At 37.0% G+C, this 21,708-nt stretch overlaps 5 protein-coding genes across 5 annotated transcripts; 3 read left to right on the plus strand and 2 right to left on the minus strand.

Moving 5' to 3' along the window:
* GCK72_013297 (uncharacterized protein) lies at positions 1 to 2,880 on the plus strand (the record flags this gene model as incomplete). The annotated part of the gene is made up of 8 exons (XM_053729780.1): positions 1 to 122; positions 356 to 479; positions 1,076 to 1,190; positions 1,304 to 1,447; positions 1,497 to 1,600; positions 1,930 to 2,038; positions 2,213 to 2,312; positions 2,802 to 2,880. 8 exons carry the CDS (start codon positions 1 to 3, stop codon positions 2,878 to 2,880), a joined length of 897 nt encoding a protein of 298 aa, XP_053584552.1.
* A 600-nt stretch (positions 2,881 to 3,480) lies between these two features.
* GCK72_013298 (uncharacterized protein) lies at positions 3,481 to 5,414 on the plus strand (the record flags this gene model as incomplete). Its single annotated transcript, XM_003101206.2, has 4 exons — positions 3,481 to 3,597; positions 3,644 to 3,841; positions 4,034 to 4,423; positions 5,313 to 5,414. The coding sequence occupies 4 exons, from the start codon at positions 3,481 to 3,483 to the stop codon at positions 5,412 to 5,414; spliced, it is 807 nt and encodes a 268-aa protein (XP_003101254.2).
* A 175-nt stretch (positions 5,415 to 5,589) lies between these two features.
* Positions 5,590 to 13,673, minus strand: GCK72_013299 (uncharacterized protein; the record flags this gene model as incomplete). Its single annotated transcript, XM_053729781.1, has 8 exons — positions 5,590 to 5,782; positions 6,629 to 6,749; positions 7,170 to 7,338; positions 7,409 to 7,591; positions 11,411 to 11,567; positions 12,803 to 12,947; positions 13,256 to 13,413; positions 13,501 to 13,673. The coding sequence occupies 8 exons, from the start codon at positions 13,671 to 13,673 to the stop codon at positions 5,590 to 5,592; spliced, it is 1,299 nt and encodes a 432-aa protein (XP_053584553.1).
* Positions 13,674 to 16,486: 2,813 nt separating this feature from the next.
* On the plus strand, positions 16,487 to 16,726 carry GCK72_013300 (uncharacterized protein; the record flags this gene model as incomplete). The annotated part of the gene is made up of 1 exon (XM_053729782.1): positions 16,487 to 16,726. The coding sequence occupies one exon, from the start codon at positions 16,487 to 16,489 to the stop codon at positions 16,724 to 16,726; it is 240 nt and encodes a 79-aa protein (XP_053584554.1).
* Positions 16,727 to 17,424: 698 nt separating this feature from the next.
* Positions 17,425 to 18,759, minus strand: GCK72_013301 (uncharacterized protein; the record flags this gene model as incomplete). The annotated part of the gene is made up of 3 exons (XM_053729783.1): positions 17,425 to 17,531; positions 18,253 to 18,627; positions 18,681 to 18,759. 3 exons carry the CDS (start codon positions 18,757 to 18,759, stop codon positions 17,425 to 17,427), a joined length of 561 nt encoding a protein of 186 aa, XP_053584555.1.
* Positions 18,760 to 21,708: the final 2,949 nt, after the last annotated feature.

A 21,708-nucleotide genomic window follows, 5' to 3' on the forward strand; every position in this document is an offset into this window, starting at 1 on the left:
ATGTCTTCTCCGACGTCAACCGTCGAGAAGGGTATCCGTAGGAGGTTACCACCGCCTCTCAATCGGATGGGACTATTCGAACCATATATTAAAGATGGAAAGAAGATTACGGAAATTGTGAGGTGAGTTGTAGAGGAATACAGTAAATACTGCTTCATAGTGTCCTGAAGTTAGTAATAACGATGGTCAAGGTAATCAAAACATACTGTGGGTCAAAAATTAACATTTCTAAAACACCATGAAACTTTGTTTAGAAAATTTACTTGAATTACATCTGGATAAATAGAAAACAAACTAATTTCAAGATAATTACTGTGTCATCATCTTCCACTCTCATAAATAAAATCCAATTCAGATTGAACCCAGTCGAAGTCTTCCTCGCCGGCTTCATCCCACCAATGTTTGGATCTGTTTCTGCAATTGCTATCGCCTTGATTTTCCATAATGATGAAATCAGTAATTATAATTGGCAGTGTGGGGTGAGCCTTTTTCTTAAATTTTAAATCGTTAGAAAAAGAACTGAAAACATGTTTGAAGTGAGAGAATATGTGGAGTTGTTGAAACTGAAAAATACTGTTCAAGTCACCCGGCAACAGAACTAGAGACGCATAGAAACCAAAAAAAAAAGAAAAAACGTGCATTGAAAAAAATTACGGAAAAGTTTCTCAGCATAAGCAGATCAATTTTTATGTTTGTAGTAATGACGTCATCTGAACTATGGTGTCAAACGTCGAATTAAAAATATAATTTCATCTGAACCAGACAAAAGGCAATTTGATACATAACATCTTACATGTGATTCCCAAATACTTATCTAGATAAAACTATTTCACTGAAGATCAGGCAATAATAATAGTTAAGAGAAAAATTAAAAAATTGGGATGAATTTTTATTGAAGCAATTACTTTCTAATTTTTTACGCTGAAACATGTTATACAGCTCCAATAATTCCATGTTATACATACTTTAAGAGACCAGATATGAAGTCTGAAGAATTGAAAAACACAATTTCAACAACTTATTTCAATTCACTGAAACATGAAAATCTTCCTTACCAAGTCCAATAAATTTGCAGCGTGCCCGTCTCCCATCCCTCTCCAGAATCATCAATCTCCCAGTGGAACGTACCTTCTGGCAACTGTTTCTTCTCTTCCATGTGCCTATTCGAGTGGTCGAACTTATTACTGGATGTTAGTTTTTTTTTCTTTTTAAAGAATTTTTCAGTTTCAATCAAAAATTAAAAGTGTTACTAAAATTTTTTGAACATTCCCAATTCTTCTTTTAAGCCCAATTTAAATTTCAGTCTCCCGATACAAACGAATGAGAAATGTGAACTACAAACGTGTCTGGTTGTATGAGCTGAGTCGATACTTGTATTTCGTAGTTGGTCTTCTGGAATTGATATTCTTATCTGGACTATCGATTATTGGAGAAAGAGAGAATATCCGTGAGTTTCACCAGAACTGCTTTTAAATTCCAATAAAATGAGATTTCAGAAGTGCACGTCATCTTCTTCTACGTCTTCGGAATATGTGGAATCGTTCATATGATCGCCAATATATTCTGTCATGCTCACTCGTTGTACTATCTGAATCCATATGTGAGTTTTGTTAGCTTACTTTATTTGGTTAAAATTGACGCAATAAAAAGGGAACTTAATAGATTTACGTTCTGAAACAGTAACTGAATTATTTGAAAAAGTGCATGCAGTTCCTGATGGATTGATAATATTACACCATTAAAAATAAACTAATAGGTTATACTTGATATTGTAAAACTTGTACTTTCACACTTATTGTAATGAGGAATGAAAGATATTCTTTTCCAGTTGGTTTATTGATTTTGACAATAATTTTTTTCCAGTTTTATAAACTATTCTTGTTCAAATCCCTTTTTTAAAATTTAATAATGAATATCCAATAATTTCAGGGTCGTCTATCCTACTATCTGAAGATTCTATTCACTTCACTCTACGTCCTCTCCACTCCAATTCTTGTCGCTTCATTCCTTCTCTACTGGAGGAAATGCATCACTTGGGGTGAGTGAAATTTTATGAAAAATACTGTATCAATGAAAACGTAAAACCGTCTCTGATTGTGAGAGGACACTGATAAGATCTCTTAATCTCAAAATACACAAAATTTCTGTTCTAACACGTTTTCATATTTTATAAACCATCTCGGGAAACTGTTTCTTTACTGTTTAATTTCAGCATACGATGTGTTCGCCCTGTGTGAGTACAGTGGAGTGTTCCTGAATATTTGTTTCCATGGATGTGCATTCTTTGATATTCGATACAAAGTCACTTTCAGGTCAGTTGAATCGTTGATAATATCACATTATCACTAATCAAGGCCAGTAAAGTATAATGAAAAATAAATTAAGACTTTGAAACTGAGAACTTTCGAAACATGAAACTCTGGCAAGTGCGCTCTACCGAGTCTCAAAAATGTATCTGATAAACAAAACAAATCAACGTGGAGCACGTTCAGCACTATGCCGAAAAAAGTTATTTCTGAACTTCGCATTTCGAAACAGTTTTAAAAAAAACTTTTGAAGGTCCACATGTTTATATGCTCTGGTTTGCTGGAGCTGAACTTCTATTTTAGAAAATTTAAATTCAGAAAAACCAAAATAGAGTTGATGAGAGTGGGATTTGAACCCACGCCCCCGGAGGGACTGGTGCCTAAAACCAGCGCCTTAGACCACTCGGCCATCTCACCGCATCCAACTTTCGACGATGATTTCACTTCGTTCCTAATCTTACTCTTATTCAAGTTCATATAAATCTGCTATTCCAGTGTCCGAAAAATCGAAGACGCCATTCAAAACGAGCCAACGAAACAGCAGCAAGTCGAGGCGATCCCGGAGAAACACTAATGATATCAAAACAAAAAAAAACCAATGCAGATGATTTTTATGTGAAGAAAATAAGTGCGAGTGCAATTCAATTCCAGTCTTTCCGATTCAATCAATATTTGTACATTATTGTGAGTAGCCATTGATTACTATTTATTTATTTATTTTAATGTTTCATCTTTGAATTTTTAAAAATTGAATAAAAATCTCAAATGTTTTTTTTTTCAATTTTTCTACTAACCGACATATTCGCGTTTACACCGTCTAGAAAGTTTCTAGGTTGTGGGGAACTGCGCTCTATTGATAACGAAAAAAGATTAATGGAGCGCGTTAATCACTTTTTATAAATGTTTCAACTAATTCCTAAAGCGAAACCCACATTGCCATGTTTTAATAACTCATTCAGTTTTGATAGCCAATGGAATTCTCAATAGGGCGCACTTGCATCATGAAGAATTTTGAAAAAAGTGACATTCACGCTAAAATTTTGAACTTTGAACGCTTCCACTTTTTTCAAAAAAAGTTTCGACCGACCCACGTGACCTCCCCTTTTTAAACTCAAATTTCCACACTTCCCTGTTCAAAAAATCTCCTTGAATCGATTATTTGTGACTTCCCAAAATGTCGGTGGTCTTTGCGTTCATTTTTCTTCTCGTCAACACCGTCGTCCTATCGACGATTCTGTTTCAATGCGCGACGGCGAAGAGATCAAATCAGCACAAGAACAAGTCGAAAAAGGTGAGTGGACATCTGGATGAACAGACACACCAACAGACGTTTTCAGTCCACTCGATCCCGTAAATCGAGTCGCAGTGGAAAGTCGAGCAGATCGAGGAAAAGTAGTCGAAGTGGAAGATCCACGGCGTCGTCAAAGTCTGGAAAATCGTCTAGATCTGGAAGATCCTCCAAGTCCGGAAAGTCTTCGAAATCCAAATCTGTCAAGTCGTACAAGTTGAAACCGAATCCAAAGGGACAGAGCAATGTAAGTGGGAGAGAAGAGAGAGAGAGTGCAGAGAAGTTAGATTGTCTCGTTTCTCTGTGCACTCTTTCTTTTTTCTTTTGAGTTTCATCTCGACATTCATCTTTGTTCAATATTTTTATAACGTTTCAATAGTTTCTGAAACATTAGACAATTTGAATTAAGTGTTACCATTCTGCTAATTTTCATTTCCAGAAAAAAGTGCAAGCGGCCATTCTAGCTGACCAAAAAGCAGCCAAAGATGCCATCAACCCATCTCTGAAAGAAGTTCACGACTTGTCGACTTCTGAAAAACAGATGAATCAATTGGTTACCAAAAAAGAAGGAAACTCCAAAGTGTCTTACACCAATATCCGTGTCATCCCCCATGAAATCAGCTTCCCACAAATCGGAGGACTCAAACATGTTCGGATCAAGAACTCGTCTGGAAAACGGATAGTTTATATGGTGAAATGTTCGGATAACATGATGTATAGTATCAATCCAGTCTATGGAATTATCGAGAATGACAAGGATGCTCAAATCAATATTTTGAGAGAAAATGGAGAGGCCAAGTACGATAAATTGGTTATTATTACTGCTGTGGTAAGTTTTCTTACGTTTTAGAGACATTCGGTTCTAACGATTGAGAAATAGGGAAGGCTCAAAACTTTTATGGAAGTTTTGAAACACGTTAGTATTATTTTCAGAGTGTTGTACTAGTTATCTATATCATATAGTTTTATGCATACTAGACGAAGTACAGTACCGTTCAAAAGGTTGTAAACTTTGGCCTTTTCAGTTGAAATTGTTCAACTTTGAGAGTGTGTTGTGGTATCACTGATTATCCCACTAACTAGGGAAGGTCACCGTGTCAGGGTGGAGATATGGGTCGTGACCTATATCATTGGAAAGCTGAGAAAACGCTGATTCCAAATAGAAGGCTTGTCGTTAAGGTAATGACTTATTAGGGCTCGAAACTTTGACCTCGTTTTTCTCGAATAACAGGCCTCGAGGGCAAAAACTGAATATATATTTGGAATCAGCGTTTTCTCAGCTTTCCAATGATATAAGTCACGACCCATATCTCCACACTGACTCGGTGACCTTCCCTAGTAAGTAATTTTTTATGGATGCTACAGATCAAGAGTAGAGCTCCATTTTTGTAATTGAAAACTTTTAGTACTGAAACTTCCTAGAGAATTACGTATCGACAAAGTAATTTCTCCCTCAAATTGGTCAATTTCAGTGCAAAATAGTGCGATTTTTGAGCTGTGCAAATGAAGATCTACTTTTGATCTGTATGATCCATTTAAAATCGATTTGATCGGACAATCAGTATTACCATGACACACTTTCAAAGTTGGACAATTTCAACTGAAAACGGCAAAAGTTTACAACCTTTTGATCAATACTGTAAATCATGTTGAATTCTTATTTATACCAAAATGCAACCACATGTACCTTCTGAAACATTAACCTCTAAAACTTGCAGCACACGGACAAGAACAAGACTGCCGAGCAGACATTCGCCAGTCTCAATGACAACAACTCTCATAACTACAATATCAATGTGGTTCCTCTTCTAATTCAGTAGAAATCTACTCGTCTGTCTAACTGACTGATAATGAATATTTTTGTGAAGTGTTCTGTAGTCTCTGAAGAAAGTGTCGTAATTGTCAAAATTTGTAAGATTTATTGAGAATGATAATAATCAGGGAAAGACATAATATGAGAGGAACTGAAAATAATATTAACATCTGAAATCCATGTTATTCATTGAGTCTCTCCATTGCATAAACTTGTTGAATGAGACTCTTTGCCCTCTCAATCAGTGGTTCCTTCTCTGTTTTATTCTTCACACTCATCACTTTTCCACACAATGAAACCATGGCGAACGGGACGAATAGCTCGTAACAACGTTGGATTATATCAACTGTGAATGGGCAGTCGCCATCGTAGTATCTGGAAAAGATTAGACATGAGTATGGGGGGAGGTTATATCAATGATCTCAAATTGCAAAAGAGAAAACTATCAGATTAATAGAACACTCTTGAATCATGTTTGGTTGGATCAAAGTTAATCATTGCTAGAAAAAAAGGAAGAAAAGGATAAGGAATTTGGCGGAGAAAGTTCAATTGTTTTTTACTAATCTGAATATCTACTAAAGACCGAAAGAATTGACCATCAATTGTGAAAGATGTGAAACAGTTTCTTTTGATTCAATGAACTAAACTAACGTGGCTTGAAGATATCCAAACGTCGGTTTCTCCAAAATATTTCTGTTTCAGAGCGATTTCAGACTAATTGTTTTTAAATTAAAGTATTTGTAATTTCCTCTAACTATCACTTTTTCTACGAAAACTAAAGTTTTACTGTTTCTTTTAGTGGATGCTCTATCCCCAATCAAAATAAATTCTAAGTCTCTGCCTCGCCCGATCAGAAGTTTCAGGTTGAGAGAATAAACGCATAAATTAAATATACGAATTCTGTTTCGTTTTTATTATTTAAATATTCTACTTTTTTTTAAAATTTAGTACTTGGACTATGTAGACGGCACATACTCACAAAACTGTAAAACTTTCACTGTTTCAAAACTATAATTTACAGTTTTAACTCTGATTGAAAACATTGACAAACCTTCGTCAAAAATTAGTATTTTTCCTTTCCGTCAGTGTTCATTATGTTACAAGAATTGAAAAACAACTACTATCATTGAATACTCAATGTTTCACTATTATCATAAGTTAGTCATTTTCATAGTTCCAGATTCCTGCCCTGATATCGGATTTATTTGTTTCTATACTAACCTTGCCAAATGAAAGTGATATCCTTCTAGTAGTGAAGCTGTATTATCCACTCGTTCCTTTGCATTCAAATTCCAACAAATGATTTTGGCAACATCTTCTGCGAAACAGCCAGAGTGTCCTTCTGAAATTCATCTACTGTTTCCAAATAGTGATAAGCGAACAGGGTGTTATTCTTTAACTTGATTTTTGAAGAAGGCTTCAGTGAAGTTGACGAACTCCGATGAGATCAAAATATTAGAAATGTTATTAGCTGGGCACAGTTCTCACAACTGCGCTCCACCGAAATCCTCTTGTCTCTTTTTCTCTCAGTCTCTCAATTTCGCCCAACAATTTTCTTCCTTTTCGGTAGAGCGCGGTTGTAAGACACGTGCCGTGCTAGTAACTTTAGAAAAATTATCACTGTTTCCACACACTTTTAAAATGCTCAACATTCAATCTCTGTGATTATATGAACAATTCAAACTATAGTTCTCATTTAAAAAATCAGGCCGGTTCAAAGGTTAGAAACGACCTTAACAATTCACACAAAATAATATCTGACCTGTCCAATCAATCAACGATAAAATCCGTTGCTCTTTTCCCTCCATTTTCGTGAAAACGTTACTCGCATACGGTTCTCCGTGTACTAATACTTTTGGAATCTCCAACAATTCCGTTGTTTCAGTGGCAGTTGAGTGGAGGTATTCATCAGAGAAGTACTTGCCGATGTGCTAAGAAACGGAATGAGATAAGAAGAATAAGTACACAATAAACTAATTCGGCGAAACAGTCGAAACTCACCACAAATCTCGAATGATCAACATCTGATCTTTCGAAGAAAGTCATGGTTTCATCGAAATTTCCGATTGTATGAGCATAATAAGAAGGCGGTAGATCAGCGACAAGAGTACTCCATGAGGTGTGTTTCAGAGAAACTGAATGGAGATAGGCGATTTGTTTGAGGAGATCACGGACCACTTCGAGCTGCAAATTTTAGAATCTACAGTGCTCCACATAATGATACGATCAGCACTCAAAAGTTCGAGAACATCAAATTTTTCGAAATTTTCAAAAATCGTGAAATGTACAAATACCATATCCAGTAAGTCCATAAAAGTAAGGGGTATCAAAATTTTGAGAAGTTGGAGCCATACGAGAAAAATCGAATTTTGTGAAAATCGCTGTTTTTCAATTCCACATAATGATACGATCAGCTGACAGAAGTTGACTGAAACCGTCCAAAATTATGTAAAAAAAATCTTTCAGTCGATTTTCAGATCAAACAAGCATTCTAAAACTCAAATTCTGTGAAAATTTCAAGCACGTCCATTTTTTAATGAGCAGGTGTCAAACTCGGATTTGTGATGCATTAAATGACAGAATTGACAGTTTTGAGCTCATGAAAATGATTTTTTTCCTAAAACACTTAGAAATTTAGATAGACAGTGAATTTTTACACATCTGACATCAAGTTTCTACTTCTCTCGCGTTTTTAAAGAAAGTGAGAACTGATTTCAGGATGACAAGTTAACACCAGTGAGGGGAAGAAGGTGACGTTTGGGTTCGTGTGGGCTTTTAACTTGAATTTTATGTTTGACCTCTCTATGAAACTGACCAAGAATGAAACTTTAATCATTTATTTACAAGTAATTCAATTCGGGAAGACTAGAGATTTCACCCAAACGATTAGGACAAATTTGAAATTTATCCGGGCACTACGAGATTTTGTTTCGAGTGATTATTGAAATTTCAAAAGAAAACTAGGCGTTTCTAAAAGTTTTTTGACTGTTAAAAGTTTGTTTAAAAAATGGAAAGTTGTCCTCTAACTGTCCTGCCTCATAAACAGTCAATCATCCAGGGATTCTTCGGACGTTATTTTAATTAAGTGTGTGAATGAATGAATGTTCAATTACCTGTTCCCCAAACATTCCACTCCCCTTTTATCCCTAAATAAATAATTAAAGTTTCATTATTGGTCAGTTTCATAGAGAGGTCAAACATAAAATTTAAGTTAAAAGCCCACACGAACCCAAACGTCACCTTCTTCCCCTCACTGGTGTTAACTTGTCATCCTGAAATCAGTTCTCACTTTCTTTAAAAACGCAAGAGAAGTAGAAACTTGATGTCAGATGTGTAAAAATTCACTGTCTATCTAAATTTCTAAGTGTTTTAGGAAAAAAATCATTTTCATGAGCTCAAAACTGTCAATTCTGTCATTTAATGCATCACAAATCCGAGTTTGACACCTGCTCATTAAAAAATGGACGTGCTTGAAATTTTCACAGAATTTGAGTTTTAGAATGCTTGTTTGATCTGAAAATCGACTGAAAGATTTTTTTTACATAAGTTTGGACGGTTTCAGTCAACTACTGTCAGCTGATCGTATCATTATGTGGAATTGAAAAACAGCGATTTTCACAAAATTCGATTTTTCTCGTATGGCTCCAACTTCTCAAAATTTTGATACCCCTTACTTTTATGGACTTACTGGATATGGTATTTGTACATTTCACGATTTTTGAAAATTTCGAAAAATTTGATGTTCTCGAACTTTTGAGTGCTGATCGTATCATTATGTGGAGCAGTGTATATGCTAAGTGCACTGAAGACTGCTTCAATAGTAAAATTATAAATGCACTCTGTGAAACATAAATTTCAGTAAGAAATAGGAAGAAGTTATTGAAATCCTTAAAAAATGATAAAGTCATATCTGAAAGTAGCTCAATACAAAAAACCTGTTTCAGAAGGTTGCCAAAAACTTTAAAACGTTTCTTACTGACAATTACCAGGTTTTATTTATCGCTACATAGAAAACAAGTGAGAGAAAAGCTTCGGATATGGGCTCTAATGAGCATTTACCGTACACTCCTATCCTCCTGAAAAGCTGAAGTTTCAATGAATAGAGCTTCTGATGATTTGATTAACTGGGATACGTAGCGTTCATTGAGACGCAATTTTTTACTGCTTCATGTTATGATTTTACAGAGATAACCAATTGGAAATTTTATTCCTTGTTTTTGAGAATTGAGTTCATATTCAATATTTCGATAGCTCCTCAAAGCTAGGTATCACTTAATATTCCGTCTATGACTTCTGGCCTGATACAATTCATGTTGAGATGTCAACACATCCTTCAAGAACTCATAGCTCCTACTCCAACTATTTTTGCCGTCTCCCACCTCAAAAGCACAACAAAATCTTTCTCTTCCAGCCTATTCTCATTCAAAAGTGATCACTGTTTCTTTACTTTCTTATCTTCCTTATTGTTTATTTCTAAATTGATTGGAATGAGCGAATTTCTCTTTTATTTCTTATTTCTATCATGAATGGCCCAGTTATACTTGAATTCAATAAACAATTAAGGTACATTCCTATCCTTCTGAAAATCAGAAATTTCAATGAATAGAGCTTCTAATAATTTGATTAATTGGAATACGTAGCGTTGCATGGGACACAATTTTCTACTGCTTTTTGTCATCATCTTACCGAAATTACCAACTGGAAATTTGATTCAATTTGATTTTGTCGATGAAAACGCTATTTATTATTCAATATTTCGATAGCTTCGTAAAGTTAGGTGACAATTAATATTCTGTCTATGACTTCTGGTCTGATACAATTCATGTTGAGATGTCAACACATCCTTTCCAGAATTCATTGCTTCTACTCCAACTATTTTTGCCGTCTCCCACCTCAAAGCACAACAAAATCTTTCTCTTCCAGCCTATTCCCATTCAAAAGTAATTATTGTTTCTTTACTTTCTTATCTTCCTTATTGATTATTTCTAAATTGATTTGAAAATAGATAAGACGCACTCTCCGAGTCGATCGAGCATTGATCAACTGACCATAGTCACACGAAAAAAGTCGACCACCTCCGATTTTGTCCATCCTTTTGATCAAAGATAGTATCAAGTGTCCTCAGGAAATTGGGGTACGTTTTGGCCGGGTCCGTCACCTGGGTCAAAAAGTACCCCAATTTGCTGTGAACACTTGATACTATCTTTGATCAAAAGGATGGACAATCGGAGGTGGTCGACTTTTTTCGTGTGACTATGGGTGATCGAACGAGTCAGAGAGTGCGTCATAATTGCTCCCCTTCATACTTGTCAAATCACGGGCCGGGCCGGGCCGGGCCGGGCCCTCTGAAAATTTCAGGGCCCGGGCCGGCCCGCGGGCCCGCAGCAAGCTTTTTTTTCAATATTTTGACGGGCCGGGCCGGGCCGGGCCGGGCCGGGCCAGCCCGGGCCGGGCCGGGCCGGGCCGGAAGATTTTTTAGCGGGCCCGGCCCGGCCCGGCCCGGCCCGTGACAAGTATGCTCCCCTTGAGTTGTCACGCATCTGTATCTCTTGTCTACATTAACTTATTTCTGCCATGAATTACCCAGTTAGTCCTGAATTCAACAAACAATTAACGTATTCATATCCTTCTGAAAATCTAAATAGCTGAAATATCAATAAGTAGCGTTGTCTCACCCAACTTTCTACTGCTTCATATCATCATTTAACCAAAATGACCAACTGGAAATTTGATTCATTGGACAATTGATTCATGGAAAAACTATTTTTTCTTCAATATTTCGATAGGTTCTCAAAGTTAGGTGTCAGTTAATATTCTGTCTATCACTTCTTAGAATTCATGATGAGATGCCAACAGAACCTTTGGAAAAGCTCTTCTACTCAAACTATTTTTGCCGTCTCCCACCTCAAAACACAACAAAAACCTTCTCTTCCAGCCTATTCTCATTCAAAAGTTCATCCCCCACCCATCAACTTCCTCATCCACATTTTCCTTCCTACTCACCGTCAACCCCTTCACTGGATCCTGTTCTTGCCCCTTCTCGGAAACATCTTCCATCACAACGACTCCACTTCCTTCTTTCGAATGCTTCTTGATGTGAATGATGTTCGGTGCCACGAGTTTCGGAAACTTTTGAGTCCATTCGTACACGTTGCATTCTCTGGAAATTCGATGGATTTGAATCAGAGATGATACATTTTGGAAAAATTGGGAAAATTTTCAACAAATGGGATGGATGGAACAGAATTTTTTAAACAATTGGTTTTGGAGGAGTGGTTGTAACCAGACTTGCAAGATTCCGGGCCGGGCCGAGAAAGCTCCGGCCCGGCCCGGCCCGGTGGGCCCGGATTTGAATTTTTGAACTTTTTTCACTACAATTTTTTGTCCAAAAATTTATTTTCTGAAAATTTTTCATATTTTTCCTGAAGTATATTTTTCAAAAACCTTCGAAACCTACAAAAAATTGTTTTTAAGAAATATTTTTCAAAAAAATCTGGAAATTTTCGAAAAAAAAAATTTGAATTTTTTTCAGTACTGAACTTCCGGGCCGACCGGGCCGGGCCGACCGGGCCGGGCCGGACCGGGCCGGGCCGGGCCGGGCCCTGGTAATTTTCATTCCGGCCCGGCCCGGCCCGGCCCGGCCCGTTGCAAGTCTGGTTGTAACAGCGTATTTGAGATACACAAATTAAAAATTTTATGTTGAGTAGCGTTTACCGGTGCCCATTATCAGTTTCAATGATATCATTAAAAAAGCAACAGATGAAACGGCACATTTCAAAGTTAGGATGTGTGCATTCCAATCCAAGGATGTAGGAAATTGGAAAAAATGCGAGTTTTGAAAATTCTAACTTTTCACATGATCAAGGTACAGAAATTCGTAAATTCAATTTATGCCGTTTCTCAAATCTATCATCAGTTAAATATTGATATAAAACATCGGTATGCAGAAGCCACTGAAATACAAATGAATAGAAAATGTAGGCAGACAACATTTACAAATCAATACAATAAGTATATATAACCTAAATTATCTATTGAGTTAGAAACGGAAGAATAGTATAAAATCGGAAAGATACCGTTTCCAATATACGACTTGTTTGATTCTCACAATTGTCAGTGGTTGGATTGTACTGCGTATTCGACAACCGTTCATTACTTTATTGCAAAAAAATTCTGAGTTGTCTCACAAAGTACAGAATTCATTCGATTAGCACACTGTTTCACTACATTTATTTATTTTCACACATTCTTTCAATGTACTGCGATCGTATATTGATGAGGCTCACCACTGAAACAGTCTCTCAAGTTCGGGACCCACTGTTTCACAAAGTTTTCTAATCGACACTATCTCAAAGGTTGACGATTATTCTTTCTTTTTCTCATTACCATGCTCACCTCTTAAACATGATATAATGATATTTTCCCTCTTCATCATCTCTTTGATCTTTGGCAACTGGAGTCTTCAATACAACACTTCTCGGTAGATCATCATCATCCCATCCAAATGTTACTCTCACCACTGATGACGTGGCGTAGTCCACTGAAAGAAATGATAGCTGTTTCAATGAAAACATTCAAATAATCTGCTTAACTATTTTTGTTTGAACTGTAGTTCTGGAATTAATATGAGTTATATCTGAGTAAGTGAAGGAAGGGTACATAACATAGTTGTCCGGAATCCCTGGTTTTTTTGAATTCCGGTTCCGGATTCCGAGTTCCGGAAATCGGTAATTTTTCATTCCGTACAACTATGGTATAAGTGAGTCAAAAACTAGCAGTTATCAGAATAAAAATTGGGAGTGTACATCTTTTATCATAAAACTCCAAAACAGAGAAAGCAAGACTTACGATCCCAACTAGGTCGATTCAATCTCTCGATGATCCATTGCGGATCTTCTGGAATTGGTTTCTTAAACTTGTCAGCTATCCGCTCGAGAAGCCATTGGAGTGTCACATCAGTAGCATACAGATAGTCCACATTCTCTTCTTGAGCATCCGATCGGTCACTGGAATGAACAAATGATTACTGTAACTGAATATTGTTTTATTGCTGGTATAAATATTGAGTCGTTCGTATGTTGTTCTTAACTTACCTCAACGCATCGGAACTAACATCATCTCCGAATTCGTTTGGGATCTGTAGACTGATTATGGAGGGTCTATAGCTTGTTGGAATCTTGGGATCAGATGGAACATCAGATGATGGGGATGGTTCGACGATTTCAGCTGGGGCGACTTCAGCAGCGGAGGAGGATCCGCAGCCCATGGTTGTAGGAGCTGGAAAAGATTAGGTGGGTTGAGAAGAAAAAATACTGTTACACCTTTGGGGTGTAAGTCAACATTTATGAACGTTTTTTTATTGTTACGCGAGTGATTTCAGAATAGGGAAAGTCACGGAGTCAGCCTGGGGATATGGAACGTGGCCATATCGTTGGAAAGCTGATAGTGAGAGAATGCTGATTGTTGGAAGTCGGTTATAAGCATACTTGCAACGGGCCGGGCCGGGCCGTGACGAAAATTTCCACGGCCCGGCTGAAAAATTTGAACTGAAATTTTGAAAGAAATTTTGATTTTTTTCCCAAAAATGTCGAATTTTTGACTTTACTTCGGAATTCAAGCAAAAGCTAATTATGCATCAAAAAATTGAAATTTTTAATTTCAAATTTCAAAAAATTCAAAAATTTGGTAAAAATAGGTACCTTTTTTTGAAGCCGGGCCTTCGGGCCTTGCTGGACCGGGCCGTAAATTTGCAAGTATGGTTATAAGTATCAGGACGGTTCTGACTGGAGGAAGCTCTAAAAAGCGGCTCTGGCTCAAAGGACTTTAACAATGTCCGTATTCTATCAGCATCACTCACTGACTAAACTGAATAGAAACATTATGGAAAGTGATGGCAAAGATAATTTCAATATATAAAATTCCGAAATATTGAAACTTCTTGAATTTGTTTCAACCTTGTAAACATCTTGAAACGGAAAACTTTTTCAATAAATGTCCGATACTGTTACACCTTCAGGATGTACATAAGTCAAAATTTATGAAAATTTGTGATCCGTTGTCTCAAATAAGAACTGACTCATATCGAACTTTCTGAGCTTTGTTTGGTCGGACATGAAAAACAAGCCGGTTCTAAGTATCAGGATGGTTCAGACGGGACGAAGATCGGAATGAAGGATTTTAGCAATGCCGATATTCTCTCAGCATCACTTACTAACTCATATGAATAGAAACATTATGGAAAGTGTTGGTAGGGATAATTTTTACATTCGAATTATGCCAGGTTTTTAAGAATTAGAATGATAAAGTACATATGTACATAGATAGAGACAAATATCAAAACTTCTTAAAATTGTTTCAACATTGTAAACATCTTGAAACGGAAAAATGTTTCAATAAATGCCCGATACAAAATCCTTTCATAAATCGAAATGTTTCGTGATCTCTATTTCTCCCAAGACTGAAGGACATCTACCTAATTGTTTCTCAGAAGACCACATCAACAAATGAAAACAATAACTTCCCCCTCTACACCCATCTATTTTCAGGTGACTCTCTTCTTTCCGCACGATTTCCGCGAAAATAAAAAAAGCAAAACTAGAGAAAAAACGACAAAAGAAGTCTTCTGGAAGCCATTAGAAACTGGTGTGCACAATAGGTTGAAGGGCACGTGAAAAGGCGAAAAAAGAAAGAAATGGAGAAAAACGAAAAGTCGAGTTCTCCACCTTTTCTTCAATTCTCAACTCTCCGAACTCCTGACAAAACAAAAAAAGGCATTGGAATGACGACAACTCCCCCCCCCCCTTTTACGTTTTTCTATAGAATAAAGAAAAAAGAAAAAAGGGGCGTGGCCTAGAGTGGTTGACCTGGAAAAAAGTGAGTTTTTGATTTATGTAAAAAGGGAGAAATCACGGGACAAGGTCACTTGAAAGGGGCGATCCAGTGGTCTGGAAAATTAGCAGGTGGCCACTTTTATAGGTTTTTGACGTTTCCGTTTTCAATAATAGCAGGGAGAGTGACTCGATGCACTTGAGTTGAAATTTACTACTTGTTTACCACAGGAATAAAATTTATTAAAAATAAGTCCGTCCCTGCTCGCTGAAAGTGTACTGAGTTCATTGCCACCACGAGGAAATCTTTATCGAGGGCGACGACAATGAGGAAGTGGTTCCCGAGACTCCCCAAGAGCTTCTCGACATCTTGATCCAGGAGATGTTACCAATGTTTTCGATCTACGTTGATAATTTTCCGTGTGCAACATCTACCTCGGTAAGGAATACGATCCGAATGACCTATCAGCATTTCAAAAGCAGAACTAGAGTTCTATTTTGTAGCAGTTATACATATTTTGTCTGTTCTGTATTGTCATAGTTTTATCTTGTCACAGTTCTATTCAACGAGTTCTAAAGTGAAATACCCGCGTCACAGAAGCGCAACCACAAAATGAAGGTAAACGTCCGTTAGTCAAAGAGGAGGACAGTCTCAAAAAAAGCTGAAAGCATGTATGAGAAGCACAAACGGTACCTTCCCAGCACTGGAGTCGTAGTCCATGAATATGGCGCCTGCGACAAAACAACTATTTTCGTTCATGAAATTACAGGAAACGTTGTCTGTAAGTTGGACAGTTGTTTTAATTACGATAAAATTGGTTATTTGCAGTCAAGGAGGCACCACTGTGGTGCAGTGTCAAAAATGGGTAACTGGGGAGAGCGAATCTGTGGTGTATACAGTTGATCCTTAGAAGAGGTAGAGTGCCTGAACACTGAGTTCTCACAACTGTGGTGTGGTGCACTACACTACAGTAGTGCATTACACCACAGCAGTGGATTCCACCACAGCAGTGGATTCCACCACAGCAGTGGATTTTGCTGTAGAGCACGATATTTCGGCACGAAAATGATGTCATTCGGAAACAGCTGAAACGAGTGCTACAGTAGTATTTTGTGGGAAACTTAAATAAATAAAACATTTCCCCTAATCTTCAAGCAGCTTTTTACAATTTTCAATGTTTTTTTCAGACTTGCAACGGGCCGGGCCGGAATTAAAATTTCTCCGGCCCGGCCCGGCCCGGAAGTTCAGTAAATGTCAAAGGCGCAATGCCCACTATGTCTGGAGCCGTATGTGGACAACAGAAACCTGGCTATTCTCCGACTTGCCTGCTCCCACCGAATGCACAAGAAGTGCCTCAAGGATTTCGTCCAAAGCGATGGGCCCACCAAGGACATCTGCCCAGAATGCAGGCAGCCGTATGCGATCATTCCGGATCCGGATGGACCATCAATCTCCCGACCAACTACAGGAAACGACGACGCGCCGGGTTAGTTGCTTCCATCGGTTCAAGAATCTCGGCGCCGGAGGACCTAATTTATTGTAATATCCCTTTTTATCATTTTCATTTCTCCCCCGCCCAGGCGTGTCTCGTGGGCAGACTTGTCACGGCACGGGCCGGCCCGATTTTTGACAAGTCTGCTCATGGGCGAAGATCTGGTAGGAGCTCGGGGAAAAATGAAAATGATAAAAAGGGATATTAAAATAAATTAGGTACTTATATTCTTCTCAATTTTCCAGCTCATCCTTTCTTTGATCATCTTTTTTTAAATTTTACTTATCCTTATTGTCAAAATAAAATTTGTTAAACTCAGTCGTATACTTAAGCCCAATGATGAAGACTTGAGTGATGGAGAGCGGGGAAGATTCGTTGAGAAGGTGCATTCTCAAAAAGAACAATTGATTGTGAATTATTTACACAGTATGACAACATATAATGATCATGCACACTATGCTTAAAAAAAAGAATGCGTTATACAAAATAAGATCAAATGATATCGAGAAAGAGATAAAACTGGGACGGAGTGAGATTCAAACGGGGCTATAAAATTTAGATTCAGAAAAAATACTTTCAAAATTATTACTCAAAAAAACAGGAATGAATCGATGAGATTGCAGTAAAGTTGGGTTTGAGAGATTCGATGAATGGTGAGATGTGATTATTGTTGCTTGAAGTGTTGCTCTTCGTCGGTTCACTTTGATTTTCTCGGTATTTTGTACGGCTTGACGAGGCCAAATGGAGCAGGTGGAGAGCTAATCGAAGCAGACGTGGACGCTCCCTGGTTTGGTACGTCATCGGCTGAAAAATCGAATTTAATTGGTTTTCTTCTCATCGTTTTGTCGTTTTCATAGCTGCTTTCACATCAGGCGATATTCTTAAATTTGGTTAAAAAACTTGAAAATTTCTACAAAATTTCTCATTCAAAATGTGTGAAATTGCGTCATTGAATGCATAGAAAAGAAACGGGTCATTGTTTGCTGATAAAAACTGAAAATTTCCAGTCGGGACTGTTTTAAAGGCGGAAATGTTTACTTTTACAAGACAATTGAATGAAAAAGTCCGAATATTCGTAACGTGAAGTCAAAAACATCACACTTGTCGAAAATCGGGCCGGCCTGGTTTCAAAAATGGGTATTCATTTTTAAACAATTTGAAATTTGTTAAATATTCAGAGTAAAAGTGTTGAAATTATCTTAAATATCCACCTTTTGAGTTTTATGTTTTTAGTCGAAAACTACACTTCTTTCAAAAATGTTCAAATTCAAATTTTGGTTCAAACACAGCCGGGCCGGGCCGAAAATAATTTCGATTTCTGCCCGAAGCGGCCCGTGACAAGTCTGCGGAAACAGTTATCTTTGGATTTTCCTAAATCACTAGTCAGATGATGAAATAGTGGAAAGAGAATACAGCTGACCGTTTTTTAAAAGAATTTTTTGTTGTTTTTTCTCTAAAATTCAGATATTTCTGCGCTTTTCTCTTTGAATTTCCAGCAATCCTCAAACCTGAAAAATACAATTACCTGGGCGCTTTCTGTCGTCCTTTTTCTCATCATTTTTCTTCTTCTCCACTTCAATCTTTTCCTCTTTTTCTTTTTTCTTCGCTTCTTTCTCTTTGAGCATACGATCGTTCTCATCCCACTGATTTCTATCCATAATTTGAGCGCAAGCCTTTCCAGAATATCGAGAACTCAACAAGAAGTTCATGATTTCTTCATCTGTCATATGAACTTCGACCTTTGGATTGATAAGGTTTTCAAGATTTCGATTCAATTTAAGATCTTCTTCAGTCAATCCCTCCTTCAGAGAATCCATTACAGATGCCATTGGATCATCGATTTCTTTGCTGCTGAGATTCTTCAGAAATCCCAGATTCTGCGCAATTATCGGATCACCTCCTGAACGATAAAAATGCATGTTATTAATGAGAAAATTATCGAAGAATACTTACGGAGCACCAAACCTCGGATGATTTCATCGGTGTCGATTTTCTCTGTTTGACGCTTCGAAGCTCTTCTCGGAGTTGGCATTTTGAGTGAGCTCTGAAAAAGTTTTTCATTATTTTTAAGTTTTCAATTTGAAGAAATGGAGGAAAAGCTTGAGAATTGAACTTGAATAAGTGAATTTGTAAAATAAAAAATTGGCGGCGGTACGCAACTTTCCATCGTCGGTGTTCACACCAGATACACCGTACCCCACGCGCAAAACTTTTGTGGAAATTTTGAGCATTTTCAGATTTATTTCGTCATTCAAACATGTTATTAAAGCTAATTTTCCATACTTTTATCGAACAAATATTTAAGATTGCTTTGAAAAATAATAGTACTGTTTCCGGTTAGCTGGAAATTTGAGAAATCAATTTAAAGTTAATCGTTCTTCAATTGTCTTAAAAGTACTGTTTCTCAGCATTCAAAAAATAGATTTTGGTTAGGAAAACTGTTGAAAATCGTCCAAAAATTTTGAATTCGCGAAGTAACTTCATTCGTTTCAACAAAACTTTCGTCCGTTTAAAATATTTCTTTTTCCTTTTTTCTAGTAATGTCTAGAAAACTTATTTCATCACTATGTGACTTGAATCATGAATAAATATATTCAATAGACAGCTGCGTTCTTAGAATTTGTCCATCCAAAAATTCTCCGAGACAGCTGTCGATTCCAAAACTAATTTTCAAATCTGTTCGATTCGATAGTCGGCACATTCTGCACAGGGGTGCGTGGCGCAAGGTTCACAACGAAAATATTCGAAATTTTTTCGCGTCGCGTCGCGTGCGCGGTGCAGTATATCATATTGAAAGAAACGACATTTTAACGTTAAAATTGAATTTGGCACCGTGCCAACAATTTTTTCTTCTGAAATTATGCTTGACTCATATAGTGAGAAGAGTTGAAAAGGGAAAAAGGAGAAAGTTGGTAATTTGTAACTAACAGATTACTTTCAAAGTCTCTAAAAGCTCCCCTAAAGACGACGTTTCTCTTTTTTGCATATGCACAAAGAGGACAATGCTCGGAGTAATGAGAAGCAAAAAGAGAAGAATAGGGAGAAAAAGGGAGATATTGAAAAACAAAATGGACATCGACGAGGGTCGAGAGAACAGAAATGAAAAATGGGTTGTCAGCCGGCAGAAGAACTGGAGAGAAATAGACGTGGAGAGGGTGACAAAAAAGTGAGAATAGCTGGCTTTGATAGGGAAACGTGGCAGGATAGAAGCAGAGTTTTCAAGGCAGATGGTGCAGGTATTGGGCACGAAGAATAGATTTGGAAAAGGAGAGAGAGAAGAGGCAGAAAAGAAATAGAGAAAGAGTGAAAGAGTCGATGTATGAATTGGGTAATTGAAAGAAATTGATGTTATTCAATTGGTGTCGGATGGAGCCTTGAATCAGTTTTGGTACAAGAAAATATCAAGATTCAGAAACAGTTGAAAAGTTCAAAGTAGATATAAGCAAAGACATACATTCGATTTCAAACTCTATACGACATGAGCAAAGTACATTTTGTGGACTTCAATAATATGTATTGTAGGGTAGAATTAAGGGAGAGAGACGGATGGTTCAAAGGCCACGAAATGAGACGTGCTGTGTATTCAGTTTCAAAAATAAAATGTTTCGATAGCAGTTCTTAGTCAAGATTAGCCACTGGCTCACTATTATGTGATTTTTAAAATATTTAATAATGAAAAAATGGAGTGAAGGATCAAGAGACATCCACAAAACAGCCATTCACGATAAAACTGGTTTCAGATCTTCTCGAAATCATTTTTTTTATAATTTGAGTGTTTGTTGGATCATTCACTTCGCAAATGAACTGTGTTGAATAGAGAACCGAGAGAAAAATCCGCTGTCCATCAGTAAAACAAATGAAAGTGCACTGACTAGCATACAGTTCACTTCAAATTAGGTTTGAAACAGGAAAAAATACGAAATTGGTGGGACTGATTCCAGATATCGATTTGGGTTTTCATAGAAAATTTACGGCCAGGTGCTTTACAATAGTATAGTGACACAATATGAATAGTTTTAAGTTTTACAGATTCATACTTACAGATACTTCAACAAAATGAAAATAGAAGTATTACTAATAGTAAGAAAGTTTGTTCCTATGAATCACATCTATGAAACATTACTTTTTTGCGATGTTCATCCAAAACTTTTAAACGAATTTTTTGTTTGATTTTTACATCTAACAGGATTTTCTTACAGGACAGTTCATTTTCCTTCTGTAGTAAAGATATAGTTTACAAGAATGGATAAATAAGATTAGATAATGTTTCGTGATTGCTTTACGCTTATACTTATTACCACTCATAGTAATGCTGAAACAAAGAAACAGTGCAAAAAACGTCTAAGCTTCAAAAACAAATAGACAAATCATTCACGATGAAACAGGTTCCAGGTTTTTTTCAGACTCAAATAGGATGTTCACTTAACACATGTATCCTAAAAAATACAAGATCGAAACGATCATCTCAAAATCGGGAAAGCTGAAAGTCATATCGTTTAGGTAATAGAATCTGGAGCTACTGTTATTGGAGAAAATACGGTCAGCTGATTTTACATTAACTGTGAAACATGACACAATTACACAATATATATATAGTACATCATTCTGGAAACATAATTGTTTTTCCTGTTCTGGACAACCTATATTCTATTTTCCTCGGAATCCATCAAACCCAAATGATCTCCAATTAACTTGATAACGTTGATCTTCTGAAGCATTCAGCCAAACATCCGTACATTTAAAAAAACTCATTTATCCACTTCATTTCTCTCTCTCTCTCTTTATTCCTTTAATTATCCCCCCGATTCCCGAGAAGAGAATCTTGTTCGTCTCCCTCCTCCTGATCAATTACGCAATTCTAATGTCCACTCGGTGAAATCCGTTATCCATTCCACTCCATCTTTCGACTTCGTATTCCTTTTCGAGAGAAGAACACGATGTACCTTTTTCTCTTCTTATTCTCTTTTCCATTCCTCGCGAA

The sequence above is a fragment of the Caenorhabditis remanei genome, chromosome IV, assembly GCF_010183535.1.
Source record: "Caenorhabditis remanei strain PX506 chromosome IV, whole genome shotgun sequence".
NCBI lineage: Eukaryota > Metazoa > Nematoda > Chromadorea > Rhabditida > Rhabditidae > Caenorhabditis > Caenorhabditis remanei.